The sequence below is a fragment of the Ceratotherium simum genome, chromosome 11 (assembly GCF_057802395.1).
Source record: "Ceratotherium simum simum isolate JZ-2026a chromosome 11, ASM5780239v1, whole genome shotgun sequence".
NCBI lineage: Eukaryota > Metazoa > Chordata > Mammalia > Perissodactyla > Rhinocerotidae > Ceratotherium > Ceratotherium simum.
Window position 1 is genome coordinate 59,740,745 of NC_141910.1, and position 25,816 is coordinate 59,766,560.

The following is a 25,816-nucleotide window of genomic DNA, read 5'->3' on the forward strand; positions in this document are numbered from 1 at the left end:
ATGAAGTTCAGTGGAGAAGAGTATGTCGCCTTGCTATCGGTTATATACAATTTAGAGCTGTACAGAGCTCCACAAAGAAGGATGGAGAGGCCCCCTTCAGAATACCAGGAAGAGAGTGCCAGATGGCATTATGGCTGCTTTTTCATTGAAGACACCCAGTAATCTTTTGGCTATTTTAACGTGTTTCACAATTTTTCCCTAGAAGAATCATTCTATCTGTAAACACTCAGAAGCTAGGCAGTTCTTCTGGTTTTTCCTCAATTCTCTTGCCTCTTAGCTGCCTTTGCCAGGGTTACACAGCATTTCCTTGCTCCCACCAAGAAGCCTTCCCAGGGAGGAAGACCCTAGAGCGGGGAACGAGCCCCGCCCCTTCCCCACAGGCCCCGCCCCCGGCCAGCCCAATAATCGAGCTGCGCGCAAAGGTCACGTGAGCAGCCGCAGCCCCGTGACGCTTCCGAAGCAGTACGTGGCAGAGACGTCACTCAGAAAAGTCTTTTGTGCCGGCTTTCTGCCACCTACGTATCTAGTCTCTCCCTTCCCCATTAAGTGCCTCTTTTCTCTTGTCGCTCTAGTCTCGCGTATGGTGACCTATCAGGCTACGCCCAACACAAACTATCCTAGGCCTACGAGCCAGCGCTTGCCCTCACGGCAGAGGCGGGCATCTAGTAGCGCTGAGCCGAGTTGCACTTCTGATTGGGCGTGACGTCTTGTCAATCTTCAAGTTTTTCCAATCAGGGGCCGAGTCCACCCAGCTTTCCTCTCTTCCATTGGCCTGTGTTCGGGGAAGGTGGAGGAAGAGGGGTAGTCCGAGGTCGCGCGAGAGCGGCGCTCGGCATTCAGTGCGCAGGTGCGAAGAAGCTGGCGGGGGCCCAGGCCGGGAGTGGGCTTGAAGAGGCGTCGGTTGGTTTTGGACTCTGTGACTGAGCTATCAGGGTTCAACCGCTGGGCAGAAAGCGTTTATCAGGGGCCCAGCCAAGAAGGAGGCCCGCGATTTCCCGATGGTGTCCATGACTTTCAAGCGGAGCCGCAGCGACCGGTTCTACAGCAACCGGTGCTGCGGCTGTTGCCATGTCCGCACCGAGACCATCATCCTGGGGACCTGGTACATGGTAAGGGCGGGCGGGGCGGGAGGGTAGGGGCCCTGGGGGAATGCGCATGAGCGGGAAGTGGGGCAGCCGGGTCTGAAAGGAAGGGAGTGTTCCCTGGGAGGAGGTGGGACTGGAAACGGGGTGTTAGGTGGGGCGAGAAGGTGTAGGGGAGCTTCTGTTTAGGGTGATCTAACTTTGAGGGAGGAGACTGTCCAGGAATCGGAGTGGGGGTGGGTGGCAATGGGGAGATTGTTTGGCAGAATTCGAGGAGAAAAGCGGGGTTGGGAAAGGCAGAGGCGTTGCTGAGGTGGGGGCGGCGGACGAGAGTGCTAGTTTTTGGTGAGGATTTCTGGAAATTAACAGGTTTCAGTTGTTTTTGTACTTCCGTGATCTGAAAAGCTCCCCCCTCCCCAGTGGTCCCTGGAATTTTTTTCCTTAACGAAACATTTGGGAGCGGACCTTGATAAATGCAGCCTGATTTCGACATTATGTCTTGTTTCAAGGGAAAGCGAAAGATCCAGTTGTAAACGGTTGTCTGTGGCTCCTGGACCTTATTTGTTACAGTGTGTTTGTGATGTAGGCAGAAAGGCCTCTGTTGTGAGATTCTCTTAAAGGCGGGACCTTTTGCTTGGATTTACACGCGATCTGCTTTTTCTTGGTGCAACTCGTCCCTGCCCATTAGACACTTTTCTCATCAGACTCGTTGCGTTTTTTAAGAGACCTTTATTGAGAGCCTACTCTCTTTTGCCCACATATGCTAGCATTTCCTGAATTCCAAGATCTGTGTGTTTCTGTCATAACCAAGTTGACAATGTTATTAATTGGTGGTTCACTAGTAATGCTTTTGTGATTTCTTACCACTATCTCCGATATCCGTACACATTGAAGCTCACTTGTCTGTGACTTCTCAGTATGATTCTGTTTAGGTAGTTTTAGGTTATGATGACTTCACAGAAGCTTTGACAAACTTCTCATATTGTGGACTTGGCCACTTTCGCTAATGACTTGGTGATTTTTTTTTTTTTTTTTTTGAGTGTGGGAGGTTGTGGCATTTGTGATAGCACACAATTTCTAATAACTTTTGTGAACTGCAAAAAAGGGAAGAGCTTTATCACAGACATTCTTTCTGCCTTTGTCTGTTCTCATTACTTTCCTACCCAGTGCCTTGAAATCATTACCATTTGGACAAACACCAGATGAGAATCTTGTTCAGTTAGGCAGATGCTGTTTGATGGCCCACCCCCAGGGGACTGCCTGACCTCCACATTATTCCTGACTGCCCTGTTCTTTCCAGTCGTGCTTCATTGATGTACCTTATAAACAACAACAAAGTTTGAATGTATAGGCTTATTTGCCTGTTCCTAAGTTTATTTTAGTATTTCCTGTAGTTCTGTGTTCAGAAACATCATCTTATTGGTATAATTATATCACATTTTTATGCAGAGACCCCCTCTTGTTCTATATTTTAACAGATTCGTAATACTGGACATTAATCAGTTAATGGCAATAGCAGCATTGTATTTCTAACTTCCTTTTGTTTCTTCTCCATTGTGCTAAGGGTCTGGGTCTTCAGTTTTCTTTTGTTCGTCCTTAGCTCTGCCTTCCATTCCCCTAAATGAGTTAATTCAAATCTTTAGGGTCCTCAAACCTCTTACTCAACCCTGCCTCCCTCATCTCTAGAAGATGACCTTCCCTCCTTAACTGAGAGTGAATCCAGCAGCCTGGGACTCTTGCCTGAAAACTTAATCTTCCTTTTTCTTCTTCTCAGATCCTTCCCTCCATTCACAGAACAAGGGATTTCTAGCTTCTCCTCAGAAAGAAAATAAGCACCATCCCGATTTCAACCATCTGAATGTAATTGGCTGTATTTCTTTCCAGTCTTTCCTAGGCAGATTTTTCTTGATGCTATGGGCTCAGCTCATAAAAATGAAAGGATAGCAGGGAAAAGTGGGAGTTATAAACAGTGAAACTCAAAATGCAGAGAGAAAAACTTGAATAAGGGCATTTATTCTCCCAAAATAGGAGGTGAAGTGTTGACACCTGTTCCCCACTGGAAGCACTTGATGTGAAGACATTCCATATATCTCCTTTTTTCCATGCTTTAGTTTCACAATTTTAAGAAGATGCCATACCTGTTCTTATTTTGCATGGACTTTTCTGGTTAGTAGAATGTTTTAAGCTGCTTAAATCAATTAATCTGTCTTAAGAGATTTGTTGATCATTTACAATGTAAAAGGCTGTGGTGGACATACACAAAGAGTAAATCACAGGGACCGTGTGTCTTTCATCTTTTGTATTACTCTTACCTGCCACATAGAGGCTCCTAAACGTTTCTTGTCTTGAACATGGCATCTGTCCTTAAGATATTTACGGTATTACAAAGAACTTTGGATCACAGATAGAAAAATGAAACTTATGGTACAGTATCAAGGGAGAAGGAGATCATGATCAGTAATATCGAATTCAAATCAGGTTAAGGACTGGAAAACGCTATTGGTTTTGTTGATCACAGTATTGCTGGTGACTTTCAAAAGTGTGGCTTCAGTACCATAGCGATATAAAGACACGATTTGTGCCTAGTTGGGGAGACATGTAACGTTTAGAAAACAAGACCACCTAGACAAAAGTGTAGTATGGTATCTCTAAACAAAGAGGACTTGTCCAAACAGTGCATTTTCTTGCCAGAAGCGTCTTTACTAAAATAGAGAAATAATGTGGGAGTGAGTGAGGTAGAATGTCACTTCCCTGTCCACCTACCTTGTCAGGATGCGCTCTTCCTCTATTCCAGGTGGGAGAATATGTATGATTATCTTTAGATTGCCTTTGTGCGGTTTGAAACCTGGCGGTGCAGCCCTCCCTGATGCTGGGCCCAGACATTGTATCAGTGACTTTGTATCTGATACAGTATCATTGCTTTCTAGCAACTGCTGCTACTGTTAAGTAGCAGTGTTAAGGCAATTGCAACACTGTATACTGAAGTATTATTGTATGGTATTAAATAGTACAGTAGGACATAAAGAAGCCAGAGCTGGTTGTTATGTGCACCCGCCCTGAAGTGTCAGCCTTGAGCATTTTAGATTTGAAAGAAGCATGCCTGGCTTAATACCTGGTTAAGTAATATTAAATTTCAGAATGAGCTCCAGTTTAAAATGTGGCTTTCCTGTAATTGTTTTCTCTATCATTTATTAAAGAATTTGAAGTCAGATGATTTTAAACAACAGTTTCCTAGGTGCCGTAAGTTCAAATGTTTATTAAATGATTGAAAATGGGCTTAAAAGTCTGTGGTAGGGGGTCTCCTCCTTCATGGTTAATGGTGTATTGAAAGAGTACATTTTGAGCATTTCTTACAATTTTAGGTCTTGGAAAGATTTAATATATGGCTAATTTTTCATGAGTGTCTTAATGATAAACTTAAGTTAGGTAGCTGGGGGAGAAGTGAAGACAGGTTTCCTCAAGCTGTACCCTTTCCAGCCCTCACCTAACTCTTTTAAATAAATATAGCTGGTTTATGTTTCAAAGTTAGGTTAGTGTCTTTCCTCAGACACATTGTTTTGTTCCTCAATGCCTTTGCATATGCTGTTCCTTCTCCTAGAAATGTTCTTCTTGCCCCAAGTCACTTTCTTAAAACTTTGTTAAGGAAAATCTCGAATACACAAAAATAATGAACTAGTATAAAAATCTCCCGTTCACTTATCACCCAGCTTCAATCGTTAACAGCATTTTGCCAATTCCAGTTAATTTTTTAATGGTTAGCTCAGATGTGTTCCTGGTGAAGCTTTCCTTGCTTCCCAGCCAGAGGGGATCTGATTTCCTCACTATATCTAGGAAGTTTCTGCATACCTTTTGTACGTACTTATTAAATGGTACTAATTACACGTTGGTGTGATTATTTTTTTCTTATTTTTCTCCCCCTACAACAAGATGTCCTCCTTGAGGGAGGAAGGTGATATGTCTTGCTCTATGAAATGTGTGTAGTAGCTAACTTATTAATTAGAACATTTGAAGTGTTCATTAGACATTTGTTAAATGAATTGTCTCCTCCAAAAAATGATGGGAATAACTCCTTTGAAACTGCATATAATGGTAAACAACAACAACAAAAATATGGATAGTATATAAAATAATGTATATTTAACAAAATTTTTAAAGGTAGTCAGTTTTGATCTTTGTCTGATGATAATTCTTGGCTGACTTGGTGTTGTAGGCTGGCTGCCTGCGGATGCTCTCCCTCTCTGCCTGTGAGGCCCTTATCAGGATGCTCTGCAGCAGGCACATTGTTTTAATTATAGTCTCAGCACATACTGGGTTGTGGCAAAATATGCTGTGGGAAGACTGAAGAATACTGATTTAAAACAAAAAAACCAGTCCTCAAAGAATCTTCTGGGATGGGTGTGGCAATGAAATGAGAAAGCAAACGAGAATTACTGTCCTGAGGCTGCTGAGTGCTTCCATGGATCTGATACTGTTGTTTGTAACAAGTGAAATCTAACACATCTGGGTTTGTTGTTGTTTGTTTCCTTATATAAGGTGTGCAAAGGCTTATGAAAATAAAGCAGACTGTACTGTTTGCCCTACTACATCTACAGTGTCGCTCCCACATTGAGTGGTGTGTTGATTGCCTGTGCTGTTAGCGTATTTACTGCCTTCTGTACTTCTCCGTATTACTAAGTTTAGAAGTTAATCATGATTTTAATTACATTTTTGTTAATTTTCTTTCCTGAATGCAGTAAAAGGGAAAAATGAATCAGGAATAAATATTCTGGAATTGTTTGTACATAGTTGCTATTTTTCAGAGGAATTTTTTATAGTAAGACTATAGAGTTAATTTTATGTATTTTGAAAAATGTTACCTGGAACTTAGTAGAAATATAAACTGTAATCGAAAGTAAATAGCCCGGGACCTGTATTTGAGCACAGTATAGGTGCTTAGTGGTGAATCTTTTAAGATCACAAGGATGGGTTTTCCAGCTTAGTATTTTAAAATGTAAATTAGGGTTCTAATGAAATATAATTAGTTCAATGAAGATTTGAAAAATTGTTTGAGCTTTTAATAAGTTGCATTAAAATTCATTTTACCATTTCTTGGTCCTTTTGATTAGACCTAGGATTGATTTTGTTTGATATTCAGGGGTGTGACTCACAATGAATTGAAATTTGGAGTGTCACTAATGCTAGATGATGATGATAGTGGATGAATCTGTGACTTATCCATGGAAGAAAAGAAAAGAGATTTTTATAAATCCTCCATGTGATAAAAATATTTAAGAAGGGAAAATTAAATTCCTAAATATTTTGGTGTGTCATTTCCTTCATGTGGTAATTGTTTGCGTCTTTTTCTTGACATGAGAATGTGTTTCTGTACTGTGCAGAGCTTTTATGACTGTATTGTGTTTAGCAAAGAAGAGCTTGCTGAGTTGATTTCAAATTGATTTCCTTACACAGAGTATATAATGTTTCCGGAGTATATATCTGATTCTTCAATAATTAATTCACCTAATCGTATACACTCAGACACCACATACACTGGTCAAAACCCACAGCAATAAAAATGGGGGATAAAGAAAGCCCTCAAATGGGGAACCACCTTGCAAATATGATTGTCCCTTATAAGAGGTTTCAGGAGTTGAAGGGTTCACCATTAAACACCTATCCCGCGCTCAAATGCTTGCCTCTGAGCAGTGCAAGGAAAAAGGCATGTTACTGAACATATTTATTTGGAGAGTAAAGTATAAACATTTTATTGCCTTAGATAATGGTTTCTTTTGGAAAGACCTCAAAACAGGAGTTGCTTAGGAATGGTTATAAGTAACCATGTAGTACTAAGAAGCAGGGTGTCTTCAGAACCAGGTCTGTATCCTAGCTCTGTTCTCTATCAGCCCAGTGAACTTAACACAAATTATTGTGCTTTGCTGAACCTTTCCCCATCTGCAAATGGGCTTTAGTAATATTTAGTTCACAAGGTTGTTGTGAGGAATAAGTGAAGTAATATATGTAAATATACTTAGTTTGTGGTATATCCTCAGAAATATGAGTGGATTCTGAATTTGATATTGTGACTTCGTTTAGATCACCTAACCTTATCTTATTTAAAGATAAAACTTGGGCTGCTCTCTTGGAGAATGTGAAATGCCTTCAGCTGATAAACTATGTTAGATACATATCATTCAGGGTGGACAGGAAAGAGCTACATAATAGAGTTTGTTTAAAATACTGTTGATAAGGCTCGAATATCCCTTGAAAGTATCAAATGTTCAGATTTTCTCAAAGGGAAGGAGAACAGATTCTGTGAACTTCAGATGGGGAAGCCTAACTCCAGTCCTAGGTGAGATTTCTATATTGAATCGTGAACAGGACTGTTTTGAGCACTTAAAGGAAGTGGTGCCTCCTAGGATACTGCAGGGAATCACTACACCTAGAGGCATAAATAGTTTCCTTTTTAAATGGAATTACAACTCTGGTAGAGTAGGAAAATGCACCAGCTGTTATGGTGAGATTTCAGCAAGATGTTTGACAAAGTCTCAAGGTGTTCTTCTGGACCAGATAAAGAATTTTATTCAAAGATGGCTGATGAACCAGAAGAGGACAGCCTCTGGCAGCTTTGTACTCAGCCCTGTTCTTTTGCTAGGGACATAGATGAAGATACTGATTACATGCTGATCATATTTCAAATGCAGGAAGCTGGGAGAGATAGTAAATCTGTAGGGTGTCAGAATCTCAATGGAGAAAATCTTGATAGACAAGAATGTAATAAGATGAAATGCAGTTGCAAATGTATTAGGGCTTATGCTTGGGCCTCTGGATCCAGCGGTACAGGTACAGGTGGTAGCTTAGCAGGATCAAGTGTGAAGAAGAATTAGGGTTTTAGGGAGTTACTCTCGTGTGACATTCTAAAAATGTATGAAGCCAGTGTGATTTCAGGCTGCATTAATTGAAATTTGTTAGCTAGGATGTGGGGACTGAGATCCCGGTGTGTTCTGACCAGGCTTATCTTATCTCGTTTTAATAGTGTGTCGTACAAACTGGAGCATGTGTATAGAGGAGAGTGAAGTGGAAATAGTGAGGTAGCTGGAAAATGTGCTAGTTAGAGAAATGGTGTAAGTACTTGAATGTTTATTCTAGAAAAGACAATATTTGGAGGCACATGTCAGCTGCCCTTAGTTGTTAGAGGAGCACTTATCCGGAAGGGGGGCAGATTATCTCAAAGATAGAGTTAAGACAGTAGGTGAAAGTGAAGTTACGTAATCAAAATCTTGGAAAATCTTTTAAGCATTTGAGTCCAGCTCAAGAGGAAATTAGTTCTCTGTCACTGGGTAGGAGATACTGTGGAGGGGTTTCAGGCTTATCTGATGGGTATTATGTGTATCTAATGGATAAGTATATCGGATAAACTGTAGCTTCTTCAAACCCAGAAAGTCTGAGATTGGTATATGAATGAATATATGACTCTGAACATGAAAAATTTGTAATGATCCTTTATTTTTGATTGTTGTGCCTTTTTATTCTGTTTTATTGATATTACACAGGAGCTATCAAATATCTTTTCTCTGAAATGATTAGTATTAAGTTTATGCTTTAACTTTATGAAGTATTTATTTTAAATTATGGGAAGTCATCTAAAGATTGTGCTGAAGATTGCTTTCTGATTAATAGTATAATTGATAAATGTTATCTTTCACAGGTGGTAAACCTATTGATGGCAATTTTGCTGACTGTGGAGGTAACTCATCCAAACTCAATGTCAGCTGTCAACATTCAGTATGAAGTCATTGGTAATTATTACTCGTCTGAGAGAATGGCTGGTATGTTTTTAGTTGAAAATATCTCCTGCTAATTAAACACACACACACACACACACACACACACACACTCACACACTTGTTATTTAGAGGAGAACTGATTGAATTATGTTTAAGTTATTCTACTTGCTGAGGCATAAAAGTGTTTTTGTAGGTTTTTCAAAGATATTCAGTAAGAATTATAATTGAGTATTTCTAGCTGGAAAATGTAATGGACTACTAGAAGATTTTTGAGAAATATGTACCTTGACTCCTGTTGGGTACTATGGAGATGAGAGAGAAAGAAGGAATTTCAAAAAGGCTGTGAGCCTTTGAGGGTCAGCTGACACATGTAGTAGAGGATGGGAGGTTTGCTCATGGAGAAATATGCTTATAGTAAAATATATGAATGTTTGAATATTTGGTGATATCTTTTGCTCAGGGTCACAATTCTAAATATATTTCTGTTGTTTAGATGAAGAAAGACTTGACATTGGAGTTAAAAATAGAATAACCCTAGGACATTCACGGAAATTACCTTTTTAATAAGCCTATTTATTCCCCAGTAGCAGTATTTTCATTATTTATCTTTCTCTGAAATTCAGGTGCAGAAAAATTCTAGTTACAATTTTATATTACTATAAATTATGTTAGAAATTTAGTATTTGAACAGAAAATTATACTTCAGACTTTTCGGTGCAAGCAATTTCTGAATGTTGATATTTTAAAAATTTCACTTTACAAAAATGTTCCCAGTTCACATGTATATGTTTGTTTATAATATTATGGGATCTTAATTATCATGTTTTTAGGTTTCTTAGCTTTTATTATAAAGTTCTGAGCTTCATTACGTTTATGACCTTCTCTGATCCATTTATGAAGTTGTATGTTTTAAAGATTTGTTAATTCAAATGATTCATTATCTGCAGGGCTGACTTCTCTTTCTCAGGTAGAGTTTTGTGGCTATCCATCATACATTCTAGTATGCAGACACTAACGGTTGTTCACACTATGTTTTTTAAAGTGCTTTTTTTAAAAAAATTAGTCTCCTGATTGTCTTTTCAGATATAATATAATCCTTTCATTTTATTGTCAAATGTGATAGAAGAATTACCAACAACATATTAGAAACATGCTTTCTGCCATTTGCTTTTTTTCTGAGTAGTCTGTTTTTATTTAAAAACCAAAATAGAACAATAAAAAGAATTTAGCTTCTGGTGGCTGTTTTTGGTATTTACAAGATTTTACTTTAGGCTGTAAAATTTTGCTAACTGCTGATGTCAGCATTTTCCCTAGTATATGTTTCTCTTAAAATCGAGGTGTAGAGAAAGATTTATGGTGATTGAGATTCTTGTAGTCTGTACAGCTGGCTGTCTTGGCTAGAGCTGCAGGTATGAAGTCATGCATTTATTGTATGTTGCGTGAGTATTGTGACTCCTGTAGAGAGAATCAGATATATTGTCATATTTTTGTTGATTATAATTCTACCAAAGCCCTTATTCTTGAGAGAATATAAAGTACATAGTTCTTGGTCGTGTGGTAGTTTGTGTTTGGAAGCTGAAATTTGACTTTCCCTCAGACCCAGTGTCATAATGGCAAGTTAACTTCTGATCATTGGCCTGATGACAGGTTTTAAATAATGAGGTTCATGATTGCTCATTTTTAATCAGCTAAACAGGATATGACACTCAGTATATATGAAATACTGCAGCATATGCAAGCTGTTTTTCAAATATGAATTTAACCTTATTTATATTCACTGTGGGAATGGGTAAACACTTGGGGGCCTCATAGAGGAGGTTCCTGAATGTGCTGGGGTGGAAACCTGAGCTTCCTATCTGGCATCTAACCCTCGTGTTTTGTTGGCTTTGTTGATTCCCAAATACTGGAGTGTCTCCTGTTCAGGTATTATATGTACTGTCCACCCCCACCCCATTTCTCCCCTGTTGTGCTGTTTGTTGCTCCAGGGGAAGACCTTGAACTTCACTTTATTATTTCAATATTTGAAGAAATCAAAATGTGTGTGGTCTTCCATGACATATTCTTGAAAACTGATTGTTTGAATTATAAATTTTGCTTTCAAGTTTGGCAGTGCCTATCTTGTTTAATTTTGTATTTTGTTTATATCTGAATTCTTCCTCTAAGTGCCATTTTGCATGCTGCAGCAGGAAGGTCCTTTAAATTCTTAATATTTAGCTATCCTGTATCATCTAGGAAAATTTAAAGAGGGCTATTCTTAGTTTAGTGCCAAATATTAATGATGTTTATCCTGCCAAGTGACAGGATGATACATAACATTTATCCAATAGTGTGAATATTCAGCAGTTATGTGAATCATTCATCATTATTCGTGCCCTTTGGGTTCTTAATGTCTGTCCAGAGTCACAGAATCAGCTGTAGATTTGTGCTAAGAAATTCAACAAGTCAAGTGTGGTTTTGCATTGTTTGAGATTACTTGGGTGTTCTGTGAGAAAATTAGTGAACATGGATTAATGTAGAGAAAAGGAACAACCTAAGAAAGAGTTGAGGAACAAAGAAGAAAATAGACCCCAGTATGGCAGAGAAGCCAAGGTGCTCTGCTCAGTGCTCTGCCCTGAGTTTGGGTGTTGGGATGGGGGAGAGGGGATTAATGGAGAACCTTGAATTTCAAATTATGTATTTTATCTAAGGCAGGAGGAGGCATGTGTGCCATTCTGTGGTTTAAAACATCTGTCTTTTAAGCAGATACCAGCTTTTTCCTCCAGTTGAATCCTGCTCATCTCATAAGACCCGACTTGTGTCATTTCTTTTGTATTTTTTTCCTGATTTTCCAGGCAAAGCTAATTGTTTGCTTCCGTTGTAGCACTTGCCTCGTTGGGTTATAATTATCTGTTTGCATATCTTCAGACTCGGAGACTCTGGGCAGAGATCATTCTTTCTCGCAGAGAACCTGGTTCACATGCCATCCTAAATACGTGTCAGTGAGTTGTAGCAATTTAGCAGAGAAAACAGAGGTGTGACTTTTTCATGCTTCATTACTTAATACTGAGGCAGGTTTTTCTTTTACCCTCTTGACCTTACATCTTTTCATAGCCAATCTTGAAAATATTTAGACATTTTAAAGCTAGCTTTAAAACATTATTTTGTCATGAAGAGTTGTGTTCTTTTTGTTATGTAAGTAGCTTAATTAGATTTCTGTTTTTGTTTTCTTAGATAATGCCTGTGTTCTTTTTGCCGTCTCTGTTCTTATGTTTATAATCAGTTCAATGCTGGTATATGGAGCGATTTCTGTGAGTATCCTGTGTTTTCAACTTTTAGAGCTTGACCTTTACTGAGTGGTACTTATTAATTTCATGTATGTGATGTGATGTTGTGGTTGTATTGTTTTTCAGTATCAAGTGGGTTGGCTGATCCCATTCTTCTGTTACCGGCTTTTTGACTTTGTTCTCAGTTGCCTGGTTGCTATCAGTTCTCTCACTTATTTGCCAAGAATCAAAGAATATCTGGATCAATTAGTAAGTGTGTATGCTAATTAAACTTTTTTTTTTTTTTCATTTTAAGTAAAATATTTAAATAGAAATTCTGAGTCAGCTTTAGGTGCAATTTTTATTTTAACCTACCCTGTTTATTTTTTAAAGTGTTTTAATATAATTACTATTACTCCTCTTAACTACCATGTTAAAACCAGTAAGATGAAGGTAGAATATCTTCTTACCGTACCTTGGATAATCCAATACTAGAAGTCCCTAAAGATGGATATCTTAGAACTTTAGGAGTAGTTCAGCTTTTGTTTTGAATATACTAAAAGTATAATAATTTGACTGTAGCTGGCACTTATTGAAGTATTAGCTTTTTGTCTTTGTAGGCATCTGTAGCAAATATTTGAGTGTTTGCTGTATCCTGCACTCTATTCTAGGCGAACCATTGGTGAATGGTGTAGATGTAAACATAACTTTCCTCTCTTCGAGGAGCAAACTGTGTATTTGGGGAGTCAAGATATGAAGACATTATCGTAATAATGAACTAGAGCTGTCACACGACAGCAGTAAATGAGGAGCTTAGACTAATGCCCAATGATGGAGGGGCAGGGAATACTCTGGGCTGAAGTAAGGTCTGGAAGGAAGTATGGGGTCCAGATAAATGAAAGTTCATTTTAAAAATGCTGTTTTTTAGGGCTTTTCTCCCTGCTTCCAGATTTCCTGCCTAGTCCATTTTGCATACTACCAAATTTATCGTTCATTCAAAAAACATTTGTTGATTGCTTCTTATTTGCAAGGCACTCTTGTAGGTCCTAGAGATACAGCAGTAGAACTTAACTTCCTAGTGAAGGAATTGTAAAATTGACAATTATTGAATTAAAATTGTGATAAAAGCTGTGAAGGAAAAGTGGAGGCTGCTGTGTGAGTAGGTATCACACAGGTATCAGACCTGGGCTGGGAAGCGAGATTGGAATTGCACTCAAGAGTCTGATTAGGAATTAAGATGGGAAAGTACAGAAGAACATCTTCCAGGTAAGAGGACACCTTGAGGCAGAAAGGAACGTGGTATGGTCAGGGGATGAAAAGATGCCCGTGGTGGCTCGCACACAGTGTAAGGGAGGGGCAGCAGCATATGCTGAGGCTGGAGAGAAGTGATCGGGGCCAGGGCCTGCTGGCCTGGTCAGCTGTGGTCAGAGGCTTCCTAAGCATAGTTCTCTCTGATCATGTCATCTCTGGCTGAAAAATTGCAAGCCTTCTGAATAAAATCTATAGCATTCCCATGTGAGCTGGTCCCATTCAATTTTTGTCGTTTTATTTATTTATAGATGAAGGCTTAAAGAACAGTTTTATCCCAGGGAGACACTTAGCTAGGGTTTGGGGTTAGTATATGGATTATTTTTTCGTTTTCTTTCTTTCTTTTTTTTTTTTTTTGAGATTTCTGTGTGCTGCTCTTTTATGAAAATGTGAAATTATTTGGGCATTTGTGTTGACACTTCCATTAAAACTGGATATAAGTTTTGAAAAATTAAATGAGCTTTATAAAAAAACATCAAAATGAATTTATTACGGTTCCTTTTACGGACCCCAGTGGTTTCTTCCCTCGGTTTTATTCATTTGATCTCTCAGACTGGAAGATATTTCTCTTTTGGCCAGCTTGTAAATCCTAAATTACCCTTTGGAATGCCCTTCTCTCTGAACCTAGCTCATTGCCTTGCACACAGTAAATGCTAAATAAATATCTGAATACATAGCTGATCCTTCTCAGTAGAACATAGTATGTCTGCAGTAAAGCATATAATCTTGCCTGGCTTTATAACCAGGGCATGCCTTTGTTTTGCTCCTTTCTGATGAGCCTTGAGACTGACAAATGGCTTTTAGAAAAATTAGTTTCCCTAAATAGGACTAAATGGCCCAGGGAACTTAGGTAAATCTCAGCACCTCCTGCCTTATTGACTCAGTGACCCAGGGACAAATCTGGGGTCCTGTACTTTCCAAAGGCCAGAAAGATGTAAAATAGTGAAAATTAAAGAGCAAATGAGCTCAATTTGGACTCTAGGAGTGTTCTGGGTATTCAAACAAATGTATTTTAAGTGATCAATAGCATGCATTAGTGATAATAAGGCTTAAAAGCACTTTGAGTTAAATTCTGTTTATAAGTTTTTGTTAGAATATTAGTTCTGACTTTGGTGCCTTTTGTTTATATTCTTAGATGCTTGCCAGGTTATCTCAAAGTACAAGGGCCATGGCTGAATTATAAGTGTGTGTATGTGTTTAATTAATAAATTTTATTTTTAGAGCAGTTTTGGGTTCACAGCAAAATTGAATGGAAAGTACAGCGAGTTCCTGTATACCCGCCGTCCCCACACGCGCACAGCCTCCCCCACTATCCACATCCCAAACCACAGTGGTACATTTGTTACGATTGATGAACCTGCATTGACACATTATTATCACCCAAAGTCCAGAGTTGACGTTAGGGTTCACTTTTGGTGTTGTACATTCTATAGATTTGGATAAGTGTATAATGACATGTATCCGTCATTGTAGTATCATACAGAATAGTTTCACTAAAGCTCCTCTCTGCTCTGCCTGTTCATCCCTCCCTTGTTGTTTTTTATAGCCTGATTTTCCCTATAAAGATGACCTCCTGGCATTGGACTCCAGCAGCCTCCTGTTCATTGTTCTTACCTTCTTTGCCTTATTCATCATTTTTAAGGTGAGTTGCTGACTAAATATTTGGGGGGCCAATTAGACTGTGACGCTGTCCATCTAAACCTTTTTGTTGTGCTATCTCCTTACAGTTCACAGGAAGTGACAGTGTTTATTCTGACACAGTAGTAGAGGTAGCTTCTAGGGAATATCTTCCCTCTCGTTTCTAGAGAGTGGTTGGAAATGCCAGGATCCTTCCCAAGTGTAAGGAACATCATTATGTTTTTGGAAGTGGTTCATGATATGAATTGAAACTCTATTAAAATTCCTAAGGTTCAGAAACAGAATTTCTTCTACAGCATGATGGTTATCAGATGTGAATTGAAACCCCAACTATGATTTCTCTATAAAATGATGGTAATAAAACTTGTGACATTTAAATGAGAGTAGATAGGCAAAGGGCCTGGCCTGTGTTAGGTCTAAATGGATGTCAGTTCCCTTCTCCATAGAGAAAATGTGGGGGAAGGCATTATAAGTCACCTTAATTTTAGAGCAGGTAGTCTGGTAAGTTCCTAGCATATGTAAATTTAATCTGTATTCTTTTAGGCTTATCTAATCAACTGTGTTTGGAATTGCTATAAATACATCAACAACAGAAACATGCCAGAGATTGCTGTGTACCCTGCCTTTGAAGCACCTCCACAGGTGAATGACCTTTTAATATATTAAAACTTCACCAGCCATTGCTGATGATTCTCAAGAACCTGTATCTTGCCTTTCTCTTCAATGCCATAACTATGGCTTAGGGCATGAGTAGCTTAAATCCACAAGATTTGGCATTTCCCGGTTGGAATCTTGGGTACCTGGGTGAGAGGCACCCTGCACTGCTCATCTCATTCAGTTTGGCTATTAGATTTGATTCATAAGTAGTCTCCAAGAGTGTTGCATTTTTCGGGGGAGGTCAGACGGGAAACAGCAGTGTGAGCCATGCCAGACCCATGGCTTCTGGAATTTTTAAGGATGGGGTACCATCAGTTGAAGCTAGTGTTGCTTTAAAAAAACATCCATATGATCCAAAAGGGCAGCTGGTTTTTCTGTAGGGAGAGGAATGCAGTGCTTTCCATGAGTCTTTTGGGGAGGCGTACCTCTCAGGCCCTCGAATTGCTGCTGTACTGTCTTCCCAGGTTTTCAACATGTAGAATATTATGGCCCATGTAAGGCCAACCTGTCACACTTGGAGTCACTTAGGTTAGAATGCGACTCCTACATAGATGTGCCCTTTACCCTAGAGGACATGATTTAAGTACCTGATCCTTTGACTACAGATTCTTTTTTTTTTTTTTTAAAGAAATGCAAATTTATTTAAAAAAAAAATTTTTCTTTTGATTTATTTATTTTTCCCCTAAAGCCCCAGTAGATAGTTGTATGTCATAGTTGCACATCCTTCTAGTTGCTGTATGTGGGACACGGCCTCAGCATGGCCAGAGAAGCGGTGCGTCGGTGCACGCCCGGGATCCGAACCCGGGCCCCCAGCAGCGGAGCGCGCACACTTAACCGCTAAGCCACGGGGCCAGTCCATGACTACAGATTCTGATGAAATTTAGGATCCAGCGTCTTATAGGAGGCTTCCTTTAGCCTGGTTCACTGGGACCCTTAACCTAGATCTTCAGCCCCTGAGGTGTAGTTGGCACTGGTACTTTATCTGTCACAGTGGAGCAGGGGGAGAGCAGTGGCACATACTTCCTGTCAGGGCATCCTGGTACCCTCAGGGTTAGTTCAGAAGCAAACTTCTGCCTGTTCGCTGGCCAGCCCTCCCTCCCTAGCAATCTGGGATCAGACATCTCACCTGCATGTGAAGTTCCAGGTTACTAGTCATCTCTCCTCTCAGGAACCGCTTAGCTACTGGTTTCTTCAGCTCTTCTCTATGGGTTTATATACCCCTGTTTTTACGACATAAAATCTGAAAGCTTAATTATTCTGGGTAGGATTTTAAAGGAGAATTAAGTCCAATATAATTTTTTTCTCTCTTCAGTATGTTTTGCCAACCTATGAAATGGCAGTGAAGATGCCTGAGAAAGAACCACCGCCTCCTTACATACCTGCCTGAAGAAATTCTGCCTTTGTCAATAAACCCTATACCAGCTTTTTGTCTTGTTTATTTTACAGAATGCTGCAATACAGGGCTCTTCAAACTTGTTTGATAGAAAATACATTTTCCTTTGTTTAAGCATTTATTGTCAAACACTAACAAGCTTTTTGGACATCTATTAAAAGTCAGTTTTTTTTGTTAAGTCTATTAAATTTTAGTAGTTTTTAAAGACAATCTAGGTTAAGGAAGAGCAAAGTGCCATTGTTTTGCCTTTAACTGGGGGGTGGGAAGGGGGTGTTCTCTACACATTTTCTTTTTTAACTTTGCACTTTCCTTATGTAATAGTTTGCATTTTGGTTATTTGTTGCCCTGGATACTTTCAGGAAGAATGAATTAGATATTCAGGGTGAGTGAGTTGGGTGTAAGATCTGCAATTTTCAGCTATGAAAACAGGAAAAATATATAACCTTTTAACTTGACTGTGGAAGATGATGGTTGCATGTTTCTAATTTGTATGTTTCCGTCTTTGTGATAAGATGCTTTAATAAATCTCCTAAGTATTTACTGTTGTCATTTTTAAAAAATCTGTTACCCTTTTTTTTGTAGATAAAAGCTAATGTTCCCATTACAGTAAAGTCAGACTGCCAGGGTTTTTTGGTCCTTCAAGAATGCCACACTAGACTTTTCATTAGAAAGCATTTGTTTAATCCAGTAACTCAGAAGTATTATTTAAAGTTATGGTGAAGATATTAGTTGAATCAGAGGCTAGAAATGAATATTGACGGTTTGATAGAAAAATTATATGATTAGCAAGCTATGTTTTTATGTTTAGATCATCTAGTTAGGTAATGAGTGCAGCAAGAACAATTCAGGTTAAAATTTATCAGTTGACCTCCAGAGGGGAACCAAAGAGAAGGCAGAAGCAAACTGCAGCTTATAGATCCCACAACAAAAATTTTCTTCTGCAAGTGTTCCACCTTGCCTCTTGCTAAGAATGCAGCAGTGGTGGCGTTATACACATCTACCATATAGACGCTTGAATATATTTTACACATTTTTTAAAAGGAGAACAGAATTGTTTGGCTGCAATCTCACTTTTAGGAACACCTACTACCACAATCAAAATAAAGAGTGAACTGTGAGAAGAGCGTAATGGTATGTGGGCGCATACTTGGTTTTCGGTAGTGGCAGATGGTTTACTGAGAACTTTATGGTTGTAGAACATTTCAGAATCAGGGATGGCTTCTGTGGGCTAAGTCTCACTTTGTTTCTGTATAAAAACTGAAATGGAGTCTTAGATCCATCAAGTTTTCTTAGTTGTTATTATTGGTTTAATTCTGTTCTCCATTGAAGATCATGCTAAGCAGTGTTTAGATATTAACCACATTGTTATTAGCCCCTTGCTGATGATGGGATTACGTCAGCATATGAACACGTCAGGACTCTGTCCTGGTGGGGCTCCTTTTACTGTTGGGGGGTAGACGCAAAGGGATTTGCACACAACCCACAGCCAAACTCAGTGGGCCCAGCTGGGCATTGTTCTTCCCCTTGGGACGGCAATGAGGGGCCGTCACTACCTCTCCTTACGATTCATTCAGAGCAGGTTTATCTTCTGAAAAGGACACAGGCCTTAGACTTAATAGAGAACAGTCACAATGTGTTCATCTCAATCATTTCCCTCAAGGAAGGGGAAAAATCTGTGATTGTTAATTTGTTGTCACATAACAATTAAATATCCTAGTAAATATGCCAAAATAGTTTGCCTTAAACTGTGAATTTTTCCCCTCTGCTAGTGCTAGAGAAAAACTTGAATAGGTTACTTAGAATATTCGATTTTAAAATTCAAGTAGAGGTAACATTGAAAGATAAATATTTAGCCCTGTGTTTTAAAATAAGTAGCAACTTCACCTTTAATGATTAGCTCATAAATTTCACTGTTCTGTCTCCTAAGTTTGATACTGGCTCCATATTCCCAAAACAAGCCTCATGAGATGCTGATGCCCTCCTAATCACAAAGTCCTGTTAACCCTTTCTAACTTCAGTTTGGTTTTTATTATTCAACATTGTCGACTACCCAACCTTAAAAGTCACTCTTTTCTCAAAATATTTTATTGAGGTTTGCCTCTCATTTTGATCTATTCAGTTTGCTATAGGTCTTTCCCCTGCGTGTATGTTAGTCTGCACCACGCTGTATTCTGGTTTTGGCCCCCTCGCTTCACTTTCTCAACTTTTACTTACCACTATGAAGGCAGCTGCAAAAGTTCTATAAAGTTCCAAGTGTGTCTGAGTTCCAAGTGTGTCAAACAACTCAAGAGTCCTGGGAGGCCCATGATCTCAAAATTGAACTCACTGGAACACAGTCTCCCTGGCATCTTTAGCACATTTGGTGTAATGGAAAGAGCGTGGCTTTAAGGATTTTCTGTTGGATTCAATACCCAATTCACACTCTGTGTAACCTTAAGCAAAAGTTTAATTCAATTCAACCAATATATTTTGAGCATGTACTTTGTTCCAGGTGCAGGAAATGTAGTGATGGGCAAAACAGTAAAAAAAAATTCCCCAGTCTCATTTTGGTGGAGAGAGAGAGATGATTTAAAATCAACTATTGGGCCGGCCCCGTGGCTTAGCGGTTAAGTGCACGCGCTCCGCTGCTGGCGGCCCGGGTTCGGATCCCAGGCGAGCATCGACGCACCGCTTCTCCAGCCATGCTGAGGCCGTGTCCCATATACAGCAACTAGAAGGATGTGCAGCTATGACATACAACTATCTACTGGGGCTTTGGGGGGAAAATAAATAAATAAATAAAATTATTAAAAATAATAAAATCAACTATATAGTAAGTTAGTGATAGAGCTATGGAGAAAAAGGAAACTAGAAAAAGGGGGTGGGAATTGGGTGGGTTGGGGAGGGGTGCAATTTTAAATGGTGTCAGGAAAGGCTGCACTTAGAAGGTGAGATGTAAGACCTGAATGATGAAGGAGGAGGAATATCCCAGGCAGAGGGACCTACAGGAGCAGGCTTGGTGTGTTCAAAGAAGAGCCACCTTGAGTGAGCAGAGAGGGGGAAGAGTGGGGAGTGGTGGGGGATAGGCTCAGAGAGGTATTGAATTGGCCATTGTAGTTCATTACGATGACTGTCTCCTACTCTTAGTGGGATGGGAAGCTACTGGACAGTTCTGAACAGATCAGAGTCCTGAAATGACTTAGATACGACTTCTCTGAATCTGTTTTCCCATGTAGAGAAGGACTTTGATACCTCACAGACTTGTAAGTAAAAAATGATATAATTCATGTGCAGACCCTAGTGCAGTGCCTAGCACATAACAAAAAATCAGTAGGTGTTATAAGGCAGGATGTGTAGGAGAGTTGTTGAGAAATCAGATGTTGGATTCAAACTTGGTTTTAAATCCCAGTTCTGCCACTCATTTACCATGAGTGTGGCCAAGTTACTTAACCTCTAAACTTTAATTTGCACAATAAGCTCTTAAGACGAAGACAGTGTGTCCAGTGCTTAGCACAATGGCAGACTTGTAGTAAGTACTCAAAAGAATGCATCTATGTATATGAAATAGAGACATACCTTGGAGATATTGCAGTTTTGGTTCCAGACTACTGCAATAAAGCCAATATTGCAATAAAGTGAGTCACACAAAGTTTTTGGTTTCCTAGTGCATATAAAAGTTATGTTTACACTATACTGTAGTCTATTACGTGTGCAATAGCATTATGTTTAAAAAAGCAATGTACAGTCATGCACTGCACAACAACGTTTTGGTCAATGACGGACGGCATATATGACAGTGGTCCCATAAGATTAGTACCATATACCCTAGGTGTGTAGGAGACTATACCATCTAGGTTTGTGTAAGTACACTCTATGATATTCACAATAACAACATTGGCTAATGACACATTTCTCAGAACATATCCTTGTTGTTAAGCAACGCATGACTGTACCTACCTTAATTAAAAAATAATTTATTGCTAAAAATGCTAACCATCATCTGAGCCTTCAGTGAGTTGTAATCTTTTTGCTGGTAGAGGGTTTTGTAAACAATGCAATCTGTAAAGCGCAATACAACGAGGGATATGCCTGTATTTTAAAATATTACTTAAAAGAAGGTTTTAGTAAATTCTGTAAATTGACCATTCTCTCCTTTGATCCTTTGGCAAATGGGCTTTCAATGAATTAGCTTTGGAGGATGGTTTGGTGAATTGGCCTGCTTCCTTTCCTCTACCCCCAGCACCTAAGATATACCTCCATTACAGCTCATGTTATCTTGTATCTGTGTCTCTGTTAGTGGACAACGTGGAGATAAGGGCTTCTTGTTTTTCCATCTAAAACGCTTAGCACAGTGATCCACACAAAGCTGGAAGGGGGAGAGGTAGAGTAGTAAATGTTTGCTAGATGAAAGTTTGTTTCCCCTCCACAACTTTTACCCTGCTAATAGATTATTTTCAATATAAATTGGATATTATCTCGATGTAGGGTATACCACACCTACATTTAAAGGCTCTTGGAATATGAAACCAAGATATCATCAATCAGTTGTACAGTTTCTTCCCTCTGTTTGGTGATGTCTTAATTGCTCTGTTTTTCAGGCTGTGACCTAATTGTTCACAGTCATCATGGAACTTAGTTTGGTCTAAATCTAATTGTTGCAGTGTTCCTTGGAGGCAAATGATAGAGTTGCCATTTTCAGGACTCCCTTTGCTTTCAGAGAAGGAATGTGTTATAAATAAGCCCAAGAGTTGACCGAAAGAAAAAACTGTATGTTTGCTTTTCTGAGGTTGCTTTGTTTTTCTATGAAAGTCGTGACTTCAAGAATAAGAAAATAATGTAGAAGATCAACGTTGCCAAATAACATGGAATTCAGGCACATGACAGAGGCAGTATGGGGCTGGTGGAATGAACACAAGATCTGGAGTCAGAAGATTGAAATTCAATTCCTAACTTCACCGAGCTGTTATTCCCTCATCCTGGGAAATTTAACTGGGATCTGAGCTTCAGTTTCTTTCTTTCTTTTTTTTTTTTTTTTGTGAGGAAGATCAGCCCTGAGCTAACATCCAATGCCAATCCTCCTCTTTTTGCCGAGGAAGATTGGCTCTGGGCTAACATCTGTGCCCATCTTCCTCTATTTTTTATGGGACGCCACCACGGCATGGCTTGACAAGCGGTGTGTCCGTGCACACCCAGGATCCAAACCTGCGAACCCCAGGCCGCTGAAAAGGAGCACGCACTTAACCGCCGCGCCACTGGGCCGGCCCCTGAGCTTCAGTTTCTGCATCTGTAAAATCAAGAAGATGCAAACCCCTGACCTACCCACTTCTTGGAGTTGTTCTTAGGATCAAGTGAGGTAACAGACGTGGAAGGGTTGGCAGCTGTACAACAGTGCAAATATTATCTTGAGAGGGTATGTGAGCGAGGAATGGCTGGAGGAAGGACTGAAGAGGGAAAGGAAAAGTATTTGACCTGGAAACCAGCAAAAGAGTATCTGTTTCTGGTCTGCTAGAAAGGAGCTTTGTATCACCATTCAGTTAGGTAGCTTAAAATCTGGACAGGGCAGCAGGAGACCTGATTTATATTCCTGGCTCTCCCACCAGTTGAGTGACATTAGTAAATAACTCATTGCAAATGAGTGGCTGACCAGATTCCTTCCTGCTCTGACCTTCTGTGATTCTTATTTTTTGGTTAAACAGTTATCTTTTAAAGAGAAAAATAATTTTAAAGTCGACGTATGTACCCATTTAGTTACCATTTCTGGTGCTCTCCATTCCTTTTGTGGATCCACATTTCCATCTGTTATCATTTTTCTTCTGCCAGAGGACATCTTTTAACATTTTTTGCAGTGTGGTTCTGCTGCTGCTGAATTCCTTTGGCCTTTCTATGTCTGAAAATGTCTTTATTTTACCTTTGTTTTCAAAAGATATTTTCCTTAGGTTGTCAGGGTTTTTTTCATTCAGTTCTTTTAAAGGAGTTGCTCCACTGTCTCCTTGCACACATTTCTACTGAGAAATTTGCTGTCATCCTTAACTTTATTCTTTTGTATGGAACATCATTTTTTTTCCTTCAAGTGATTAAAAGTTTTTCTCTATCACTGGTTTTGAACGGTTGTTTATGATGTTCTTGGACATCTTAAAAAATGTACAATGTATGTTAAAATACGTGGTTTTTTTTTTTTTCCTGTGTGTTCTTATCCTTGGGGTTCATTGACTTTGGATCTGTGGGTTTACAGATTTCCTCAAGTTTGGAAATTTTTTTAGCCATTATTTCTTCAAATATTTCTTTTGTCTTTCCTCCTTCTCCTTTGGGGATCATGTCTGGCTGAAAAGATAAGGATAAGCTTCCTATTATGAGGTGATTTGGCATAAGCCTTGAGAATTGGACAGGATTTGAACTGGTGGAGCTGTGGGTAGAAGACTTGGTAACTTATTTAGTATAAGGGGATCAAGAAAGGAAAGAGGACATCACAATTTCATGCCTGTGTGGCTAGGAGAATACTGGTACCACTGGCAGAAATGAGGAATAAAAGAGGGAGTTTGTTAAAGAGGAAGATGTGGAGGCCATCCTTGGCTATGGTTGAGCTTGAGGTACTTTTGTGACTTTTGAGTAGAGAGTCCCACAGGCAGAATTATTAATGTGGGTCTATTGCCCAGGAGCAGGATTGGGACAAGAGACAGATTGGGAATTACCACTAGAGAGGTGGTAGCTGAAACCACACTAGAGACACAGATGCTATACAAAGATCCAAGGAAGGCCTAGTCAGTCAGACATTCCACTTCCAGCAATTTATTCTAGGCAAAGAATAATAATTCGCAATGATTCACAAATGGAGATGCATTGAAGCAGTGTTTATAATTAAAAACAAGAGGAAACTAAAGGTCCTGCAATAGACAATTGGTTAAATAAATGGAATATACAATGGAATACAGTATAGCCATTAAAAATGATGTATTAGAGGAATATGTGTAACAGAAAAATGTTCACTATACATTAAGTACAGAAAGCAAGTTACAAGACTGCAATACACAGTGTGACCTCATTTTTAATAAAAATATATGAATATTCAAGCACAGAAAAAGAGATAATGCCACATAGCTTATCTTTGGGTGGTAGTGTTATGGATGGTCTTTATTTTCTTATTTTTGCTTATCTACATTTTCTGAATTCTCTACAGTAATATTACTTTTACAGTAAGGAAAGATCTATTATCATTTTGTGAAAGCTGACCTGGAAAAAAGCCTCTGGATTTCCAGACTGTGTGGAGTGTGGAAAGTGGAAAAGGAAGTGGCAAAGGAAACAGACAATTCATGTAGAATCAGGATTACAAACCAGCCTGGTAGGAAGGGGCTGAACCCAGGGCACCTGCCGAAAGGGGAGCCGTCTGAACTTGCAGAGGCCTTTGGGTTTGGTGATCTGAGTCAGTAGTGACTCTGGAGAAGTGTGGTGGAGAGAAGGAGGAGAGAGGGGGGTCACTCCCTGGCCCAAGATGTCTCATGACCCTGTCCCTCAGGCCAGTTTTGGACAGGGACATGGCCCCACCATGACCTTCCCTGCTGGGCAGCCATTTTCTCACACCTGCCCTTGCAGTGCGATTCAGGCCTGTTGCTAAGACAGAACCAGGACATAGCAAAGCCCCTCAGTGTGGGTGTTGCCTCCAGAGATTGTTAAATGCAGATTCCTGGGCCTCCAGTCCCAAACCATCTGAATCAGATTATCTGGGGTGGGGGCCCAGGAATCTGCCTTTATAAAAGCCCCTTGGTGATTCTTATGTACAGGCAAGCAGCAGAACCTCTGCATTAGGGTGCGTGTGCAACGGGCCTCCTTCCCTTAAGTTTCCTTTGCACAGAGTCAGAGAGGATTCAACCTGAGAGTTTCTGTAACAGCATGACTGGGTGTTTTGGTCAGGAATCAGTCAGTCCAGATTGTGGAGAAAATACTCTTGGAATCCAACGGACACCATGGCCTTGCATGTGTCCTGGGAGCCTTATGGAGCCGGGCAGCAGTACACAGCCAGAGGCAAGAAAGGGCTGGGCTCCCAGAGTGACAGCCTGTTGGAAGAGACTTTCAGTCATGTTTCCCATTTGGTCTGAGCTGAGAGCTGTGCACTCCCCCACTCACAGGGCGCCATGCAGCAAGAACAAAGAAATCAGTCCCCGAGGCTCTCTACCTAGGAAGCTGGAAAGCTGTTAGAAAGTGATTAGGATTAGATCAACCAAAATGAGGGGCCTCTTGACGAGAGGCTGATGTGGATTCAGACACCAAAGGTTCTTACTGAATCAGGAGAGGAGACCTCAGGCAGTAGCCATCCATCCCATTATAAAAGATGTATAAATCAATTGTACTAGATCATGTAACTGCTAATCACGTATTGCTGATCACTAACCTTTAATGTAACGAGGCTATTGTACAAAAGCCACAGTGACGTGTTTTAACATTTCATCAGGCTCTCAAATCTGACACGAAACTTTGCTGATATCGGAATGAGGTATTTTTCAGGAACCAAAAGGGATGAGGAGGCCACCCGAGACTGAAACCCATTGTTAAGGAAGGAAATACCATTGGACTCTGCGGGCAGAACAGAAGATAAATCTGGAGAATGGATGTCAGAAATAGCCTGACCTCCTCCCTATTCTTCCCTCTTCCCCATATAACTGCCTCAAGATCTTGTGCTTGCTTACGGTGGTCTTTGGGACATGAGTCCACCATCTTCCAATTTTGTGACCTAATTGAATAAAACCCTTTCTCAGCAACTGA

General features: G+C 39.8%; 1 protein-coding gene across 2 annotated transcripts; it reads left to right on the top strand.

The window, feature by feature from the left end:
• The first annotated feature begins 827 nt into the window (after nt 1-827).
• Nucleotides 828-25,816, top strand: LAPTM4A (lysosomal protein transmembrane 4 alpha). Of its 2 annotated transcripts, none has more exons than XM_087437112.1 (7): nt 828-1,109; nt 8,767-8,887; nt 12,056-12,132; nt 12,235-12,357; nt 14,942-15,037; nt 15,577-15,675; nt 25,559-25,816. In XM_087437112.1, exons 1-7 carry the CDS (start codon nt 999-1,001, stop codon nt 25,604-25,606), a joined length of 675 nt encoding a protein of 224 aa, XP_087293238.1. In that variant the 5' UTR covers nt 828-998; the 3' UTR covers nt 25,607-25,816. The 2 variants fall into 2 exon arrangements, with proteins under 2 accessions (XP_087293238.1, XP_004418353.1); XM_004418296.3 differs by lacking the exon at nt 25,559-25,816 and adding an exon at nt 17,003-17,621 and having other exon boundaries at nt 831-1,109.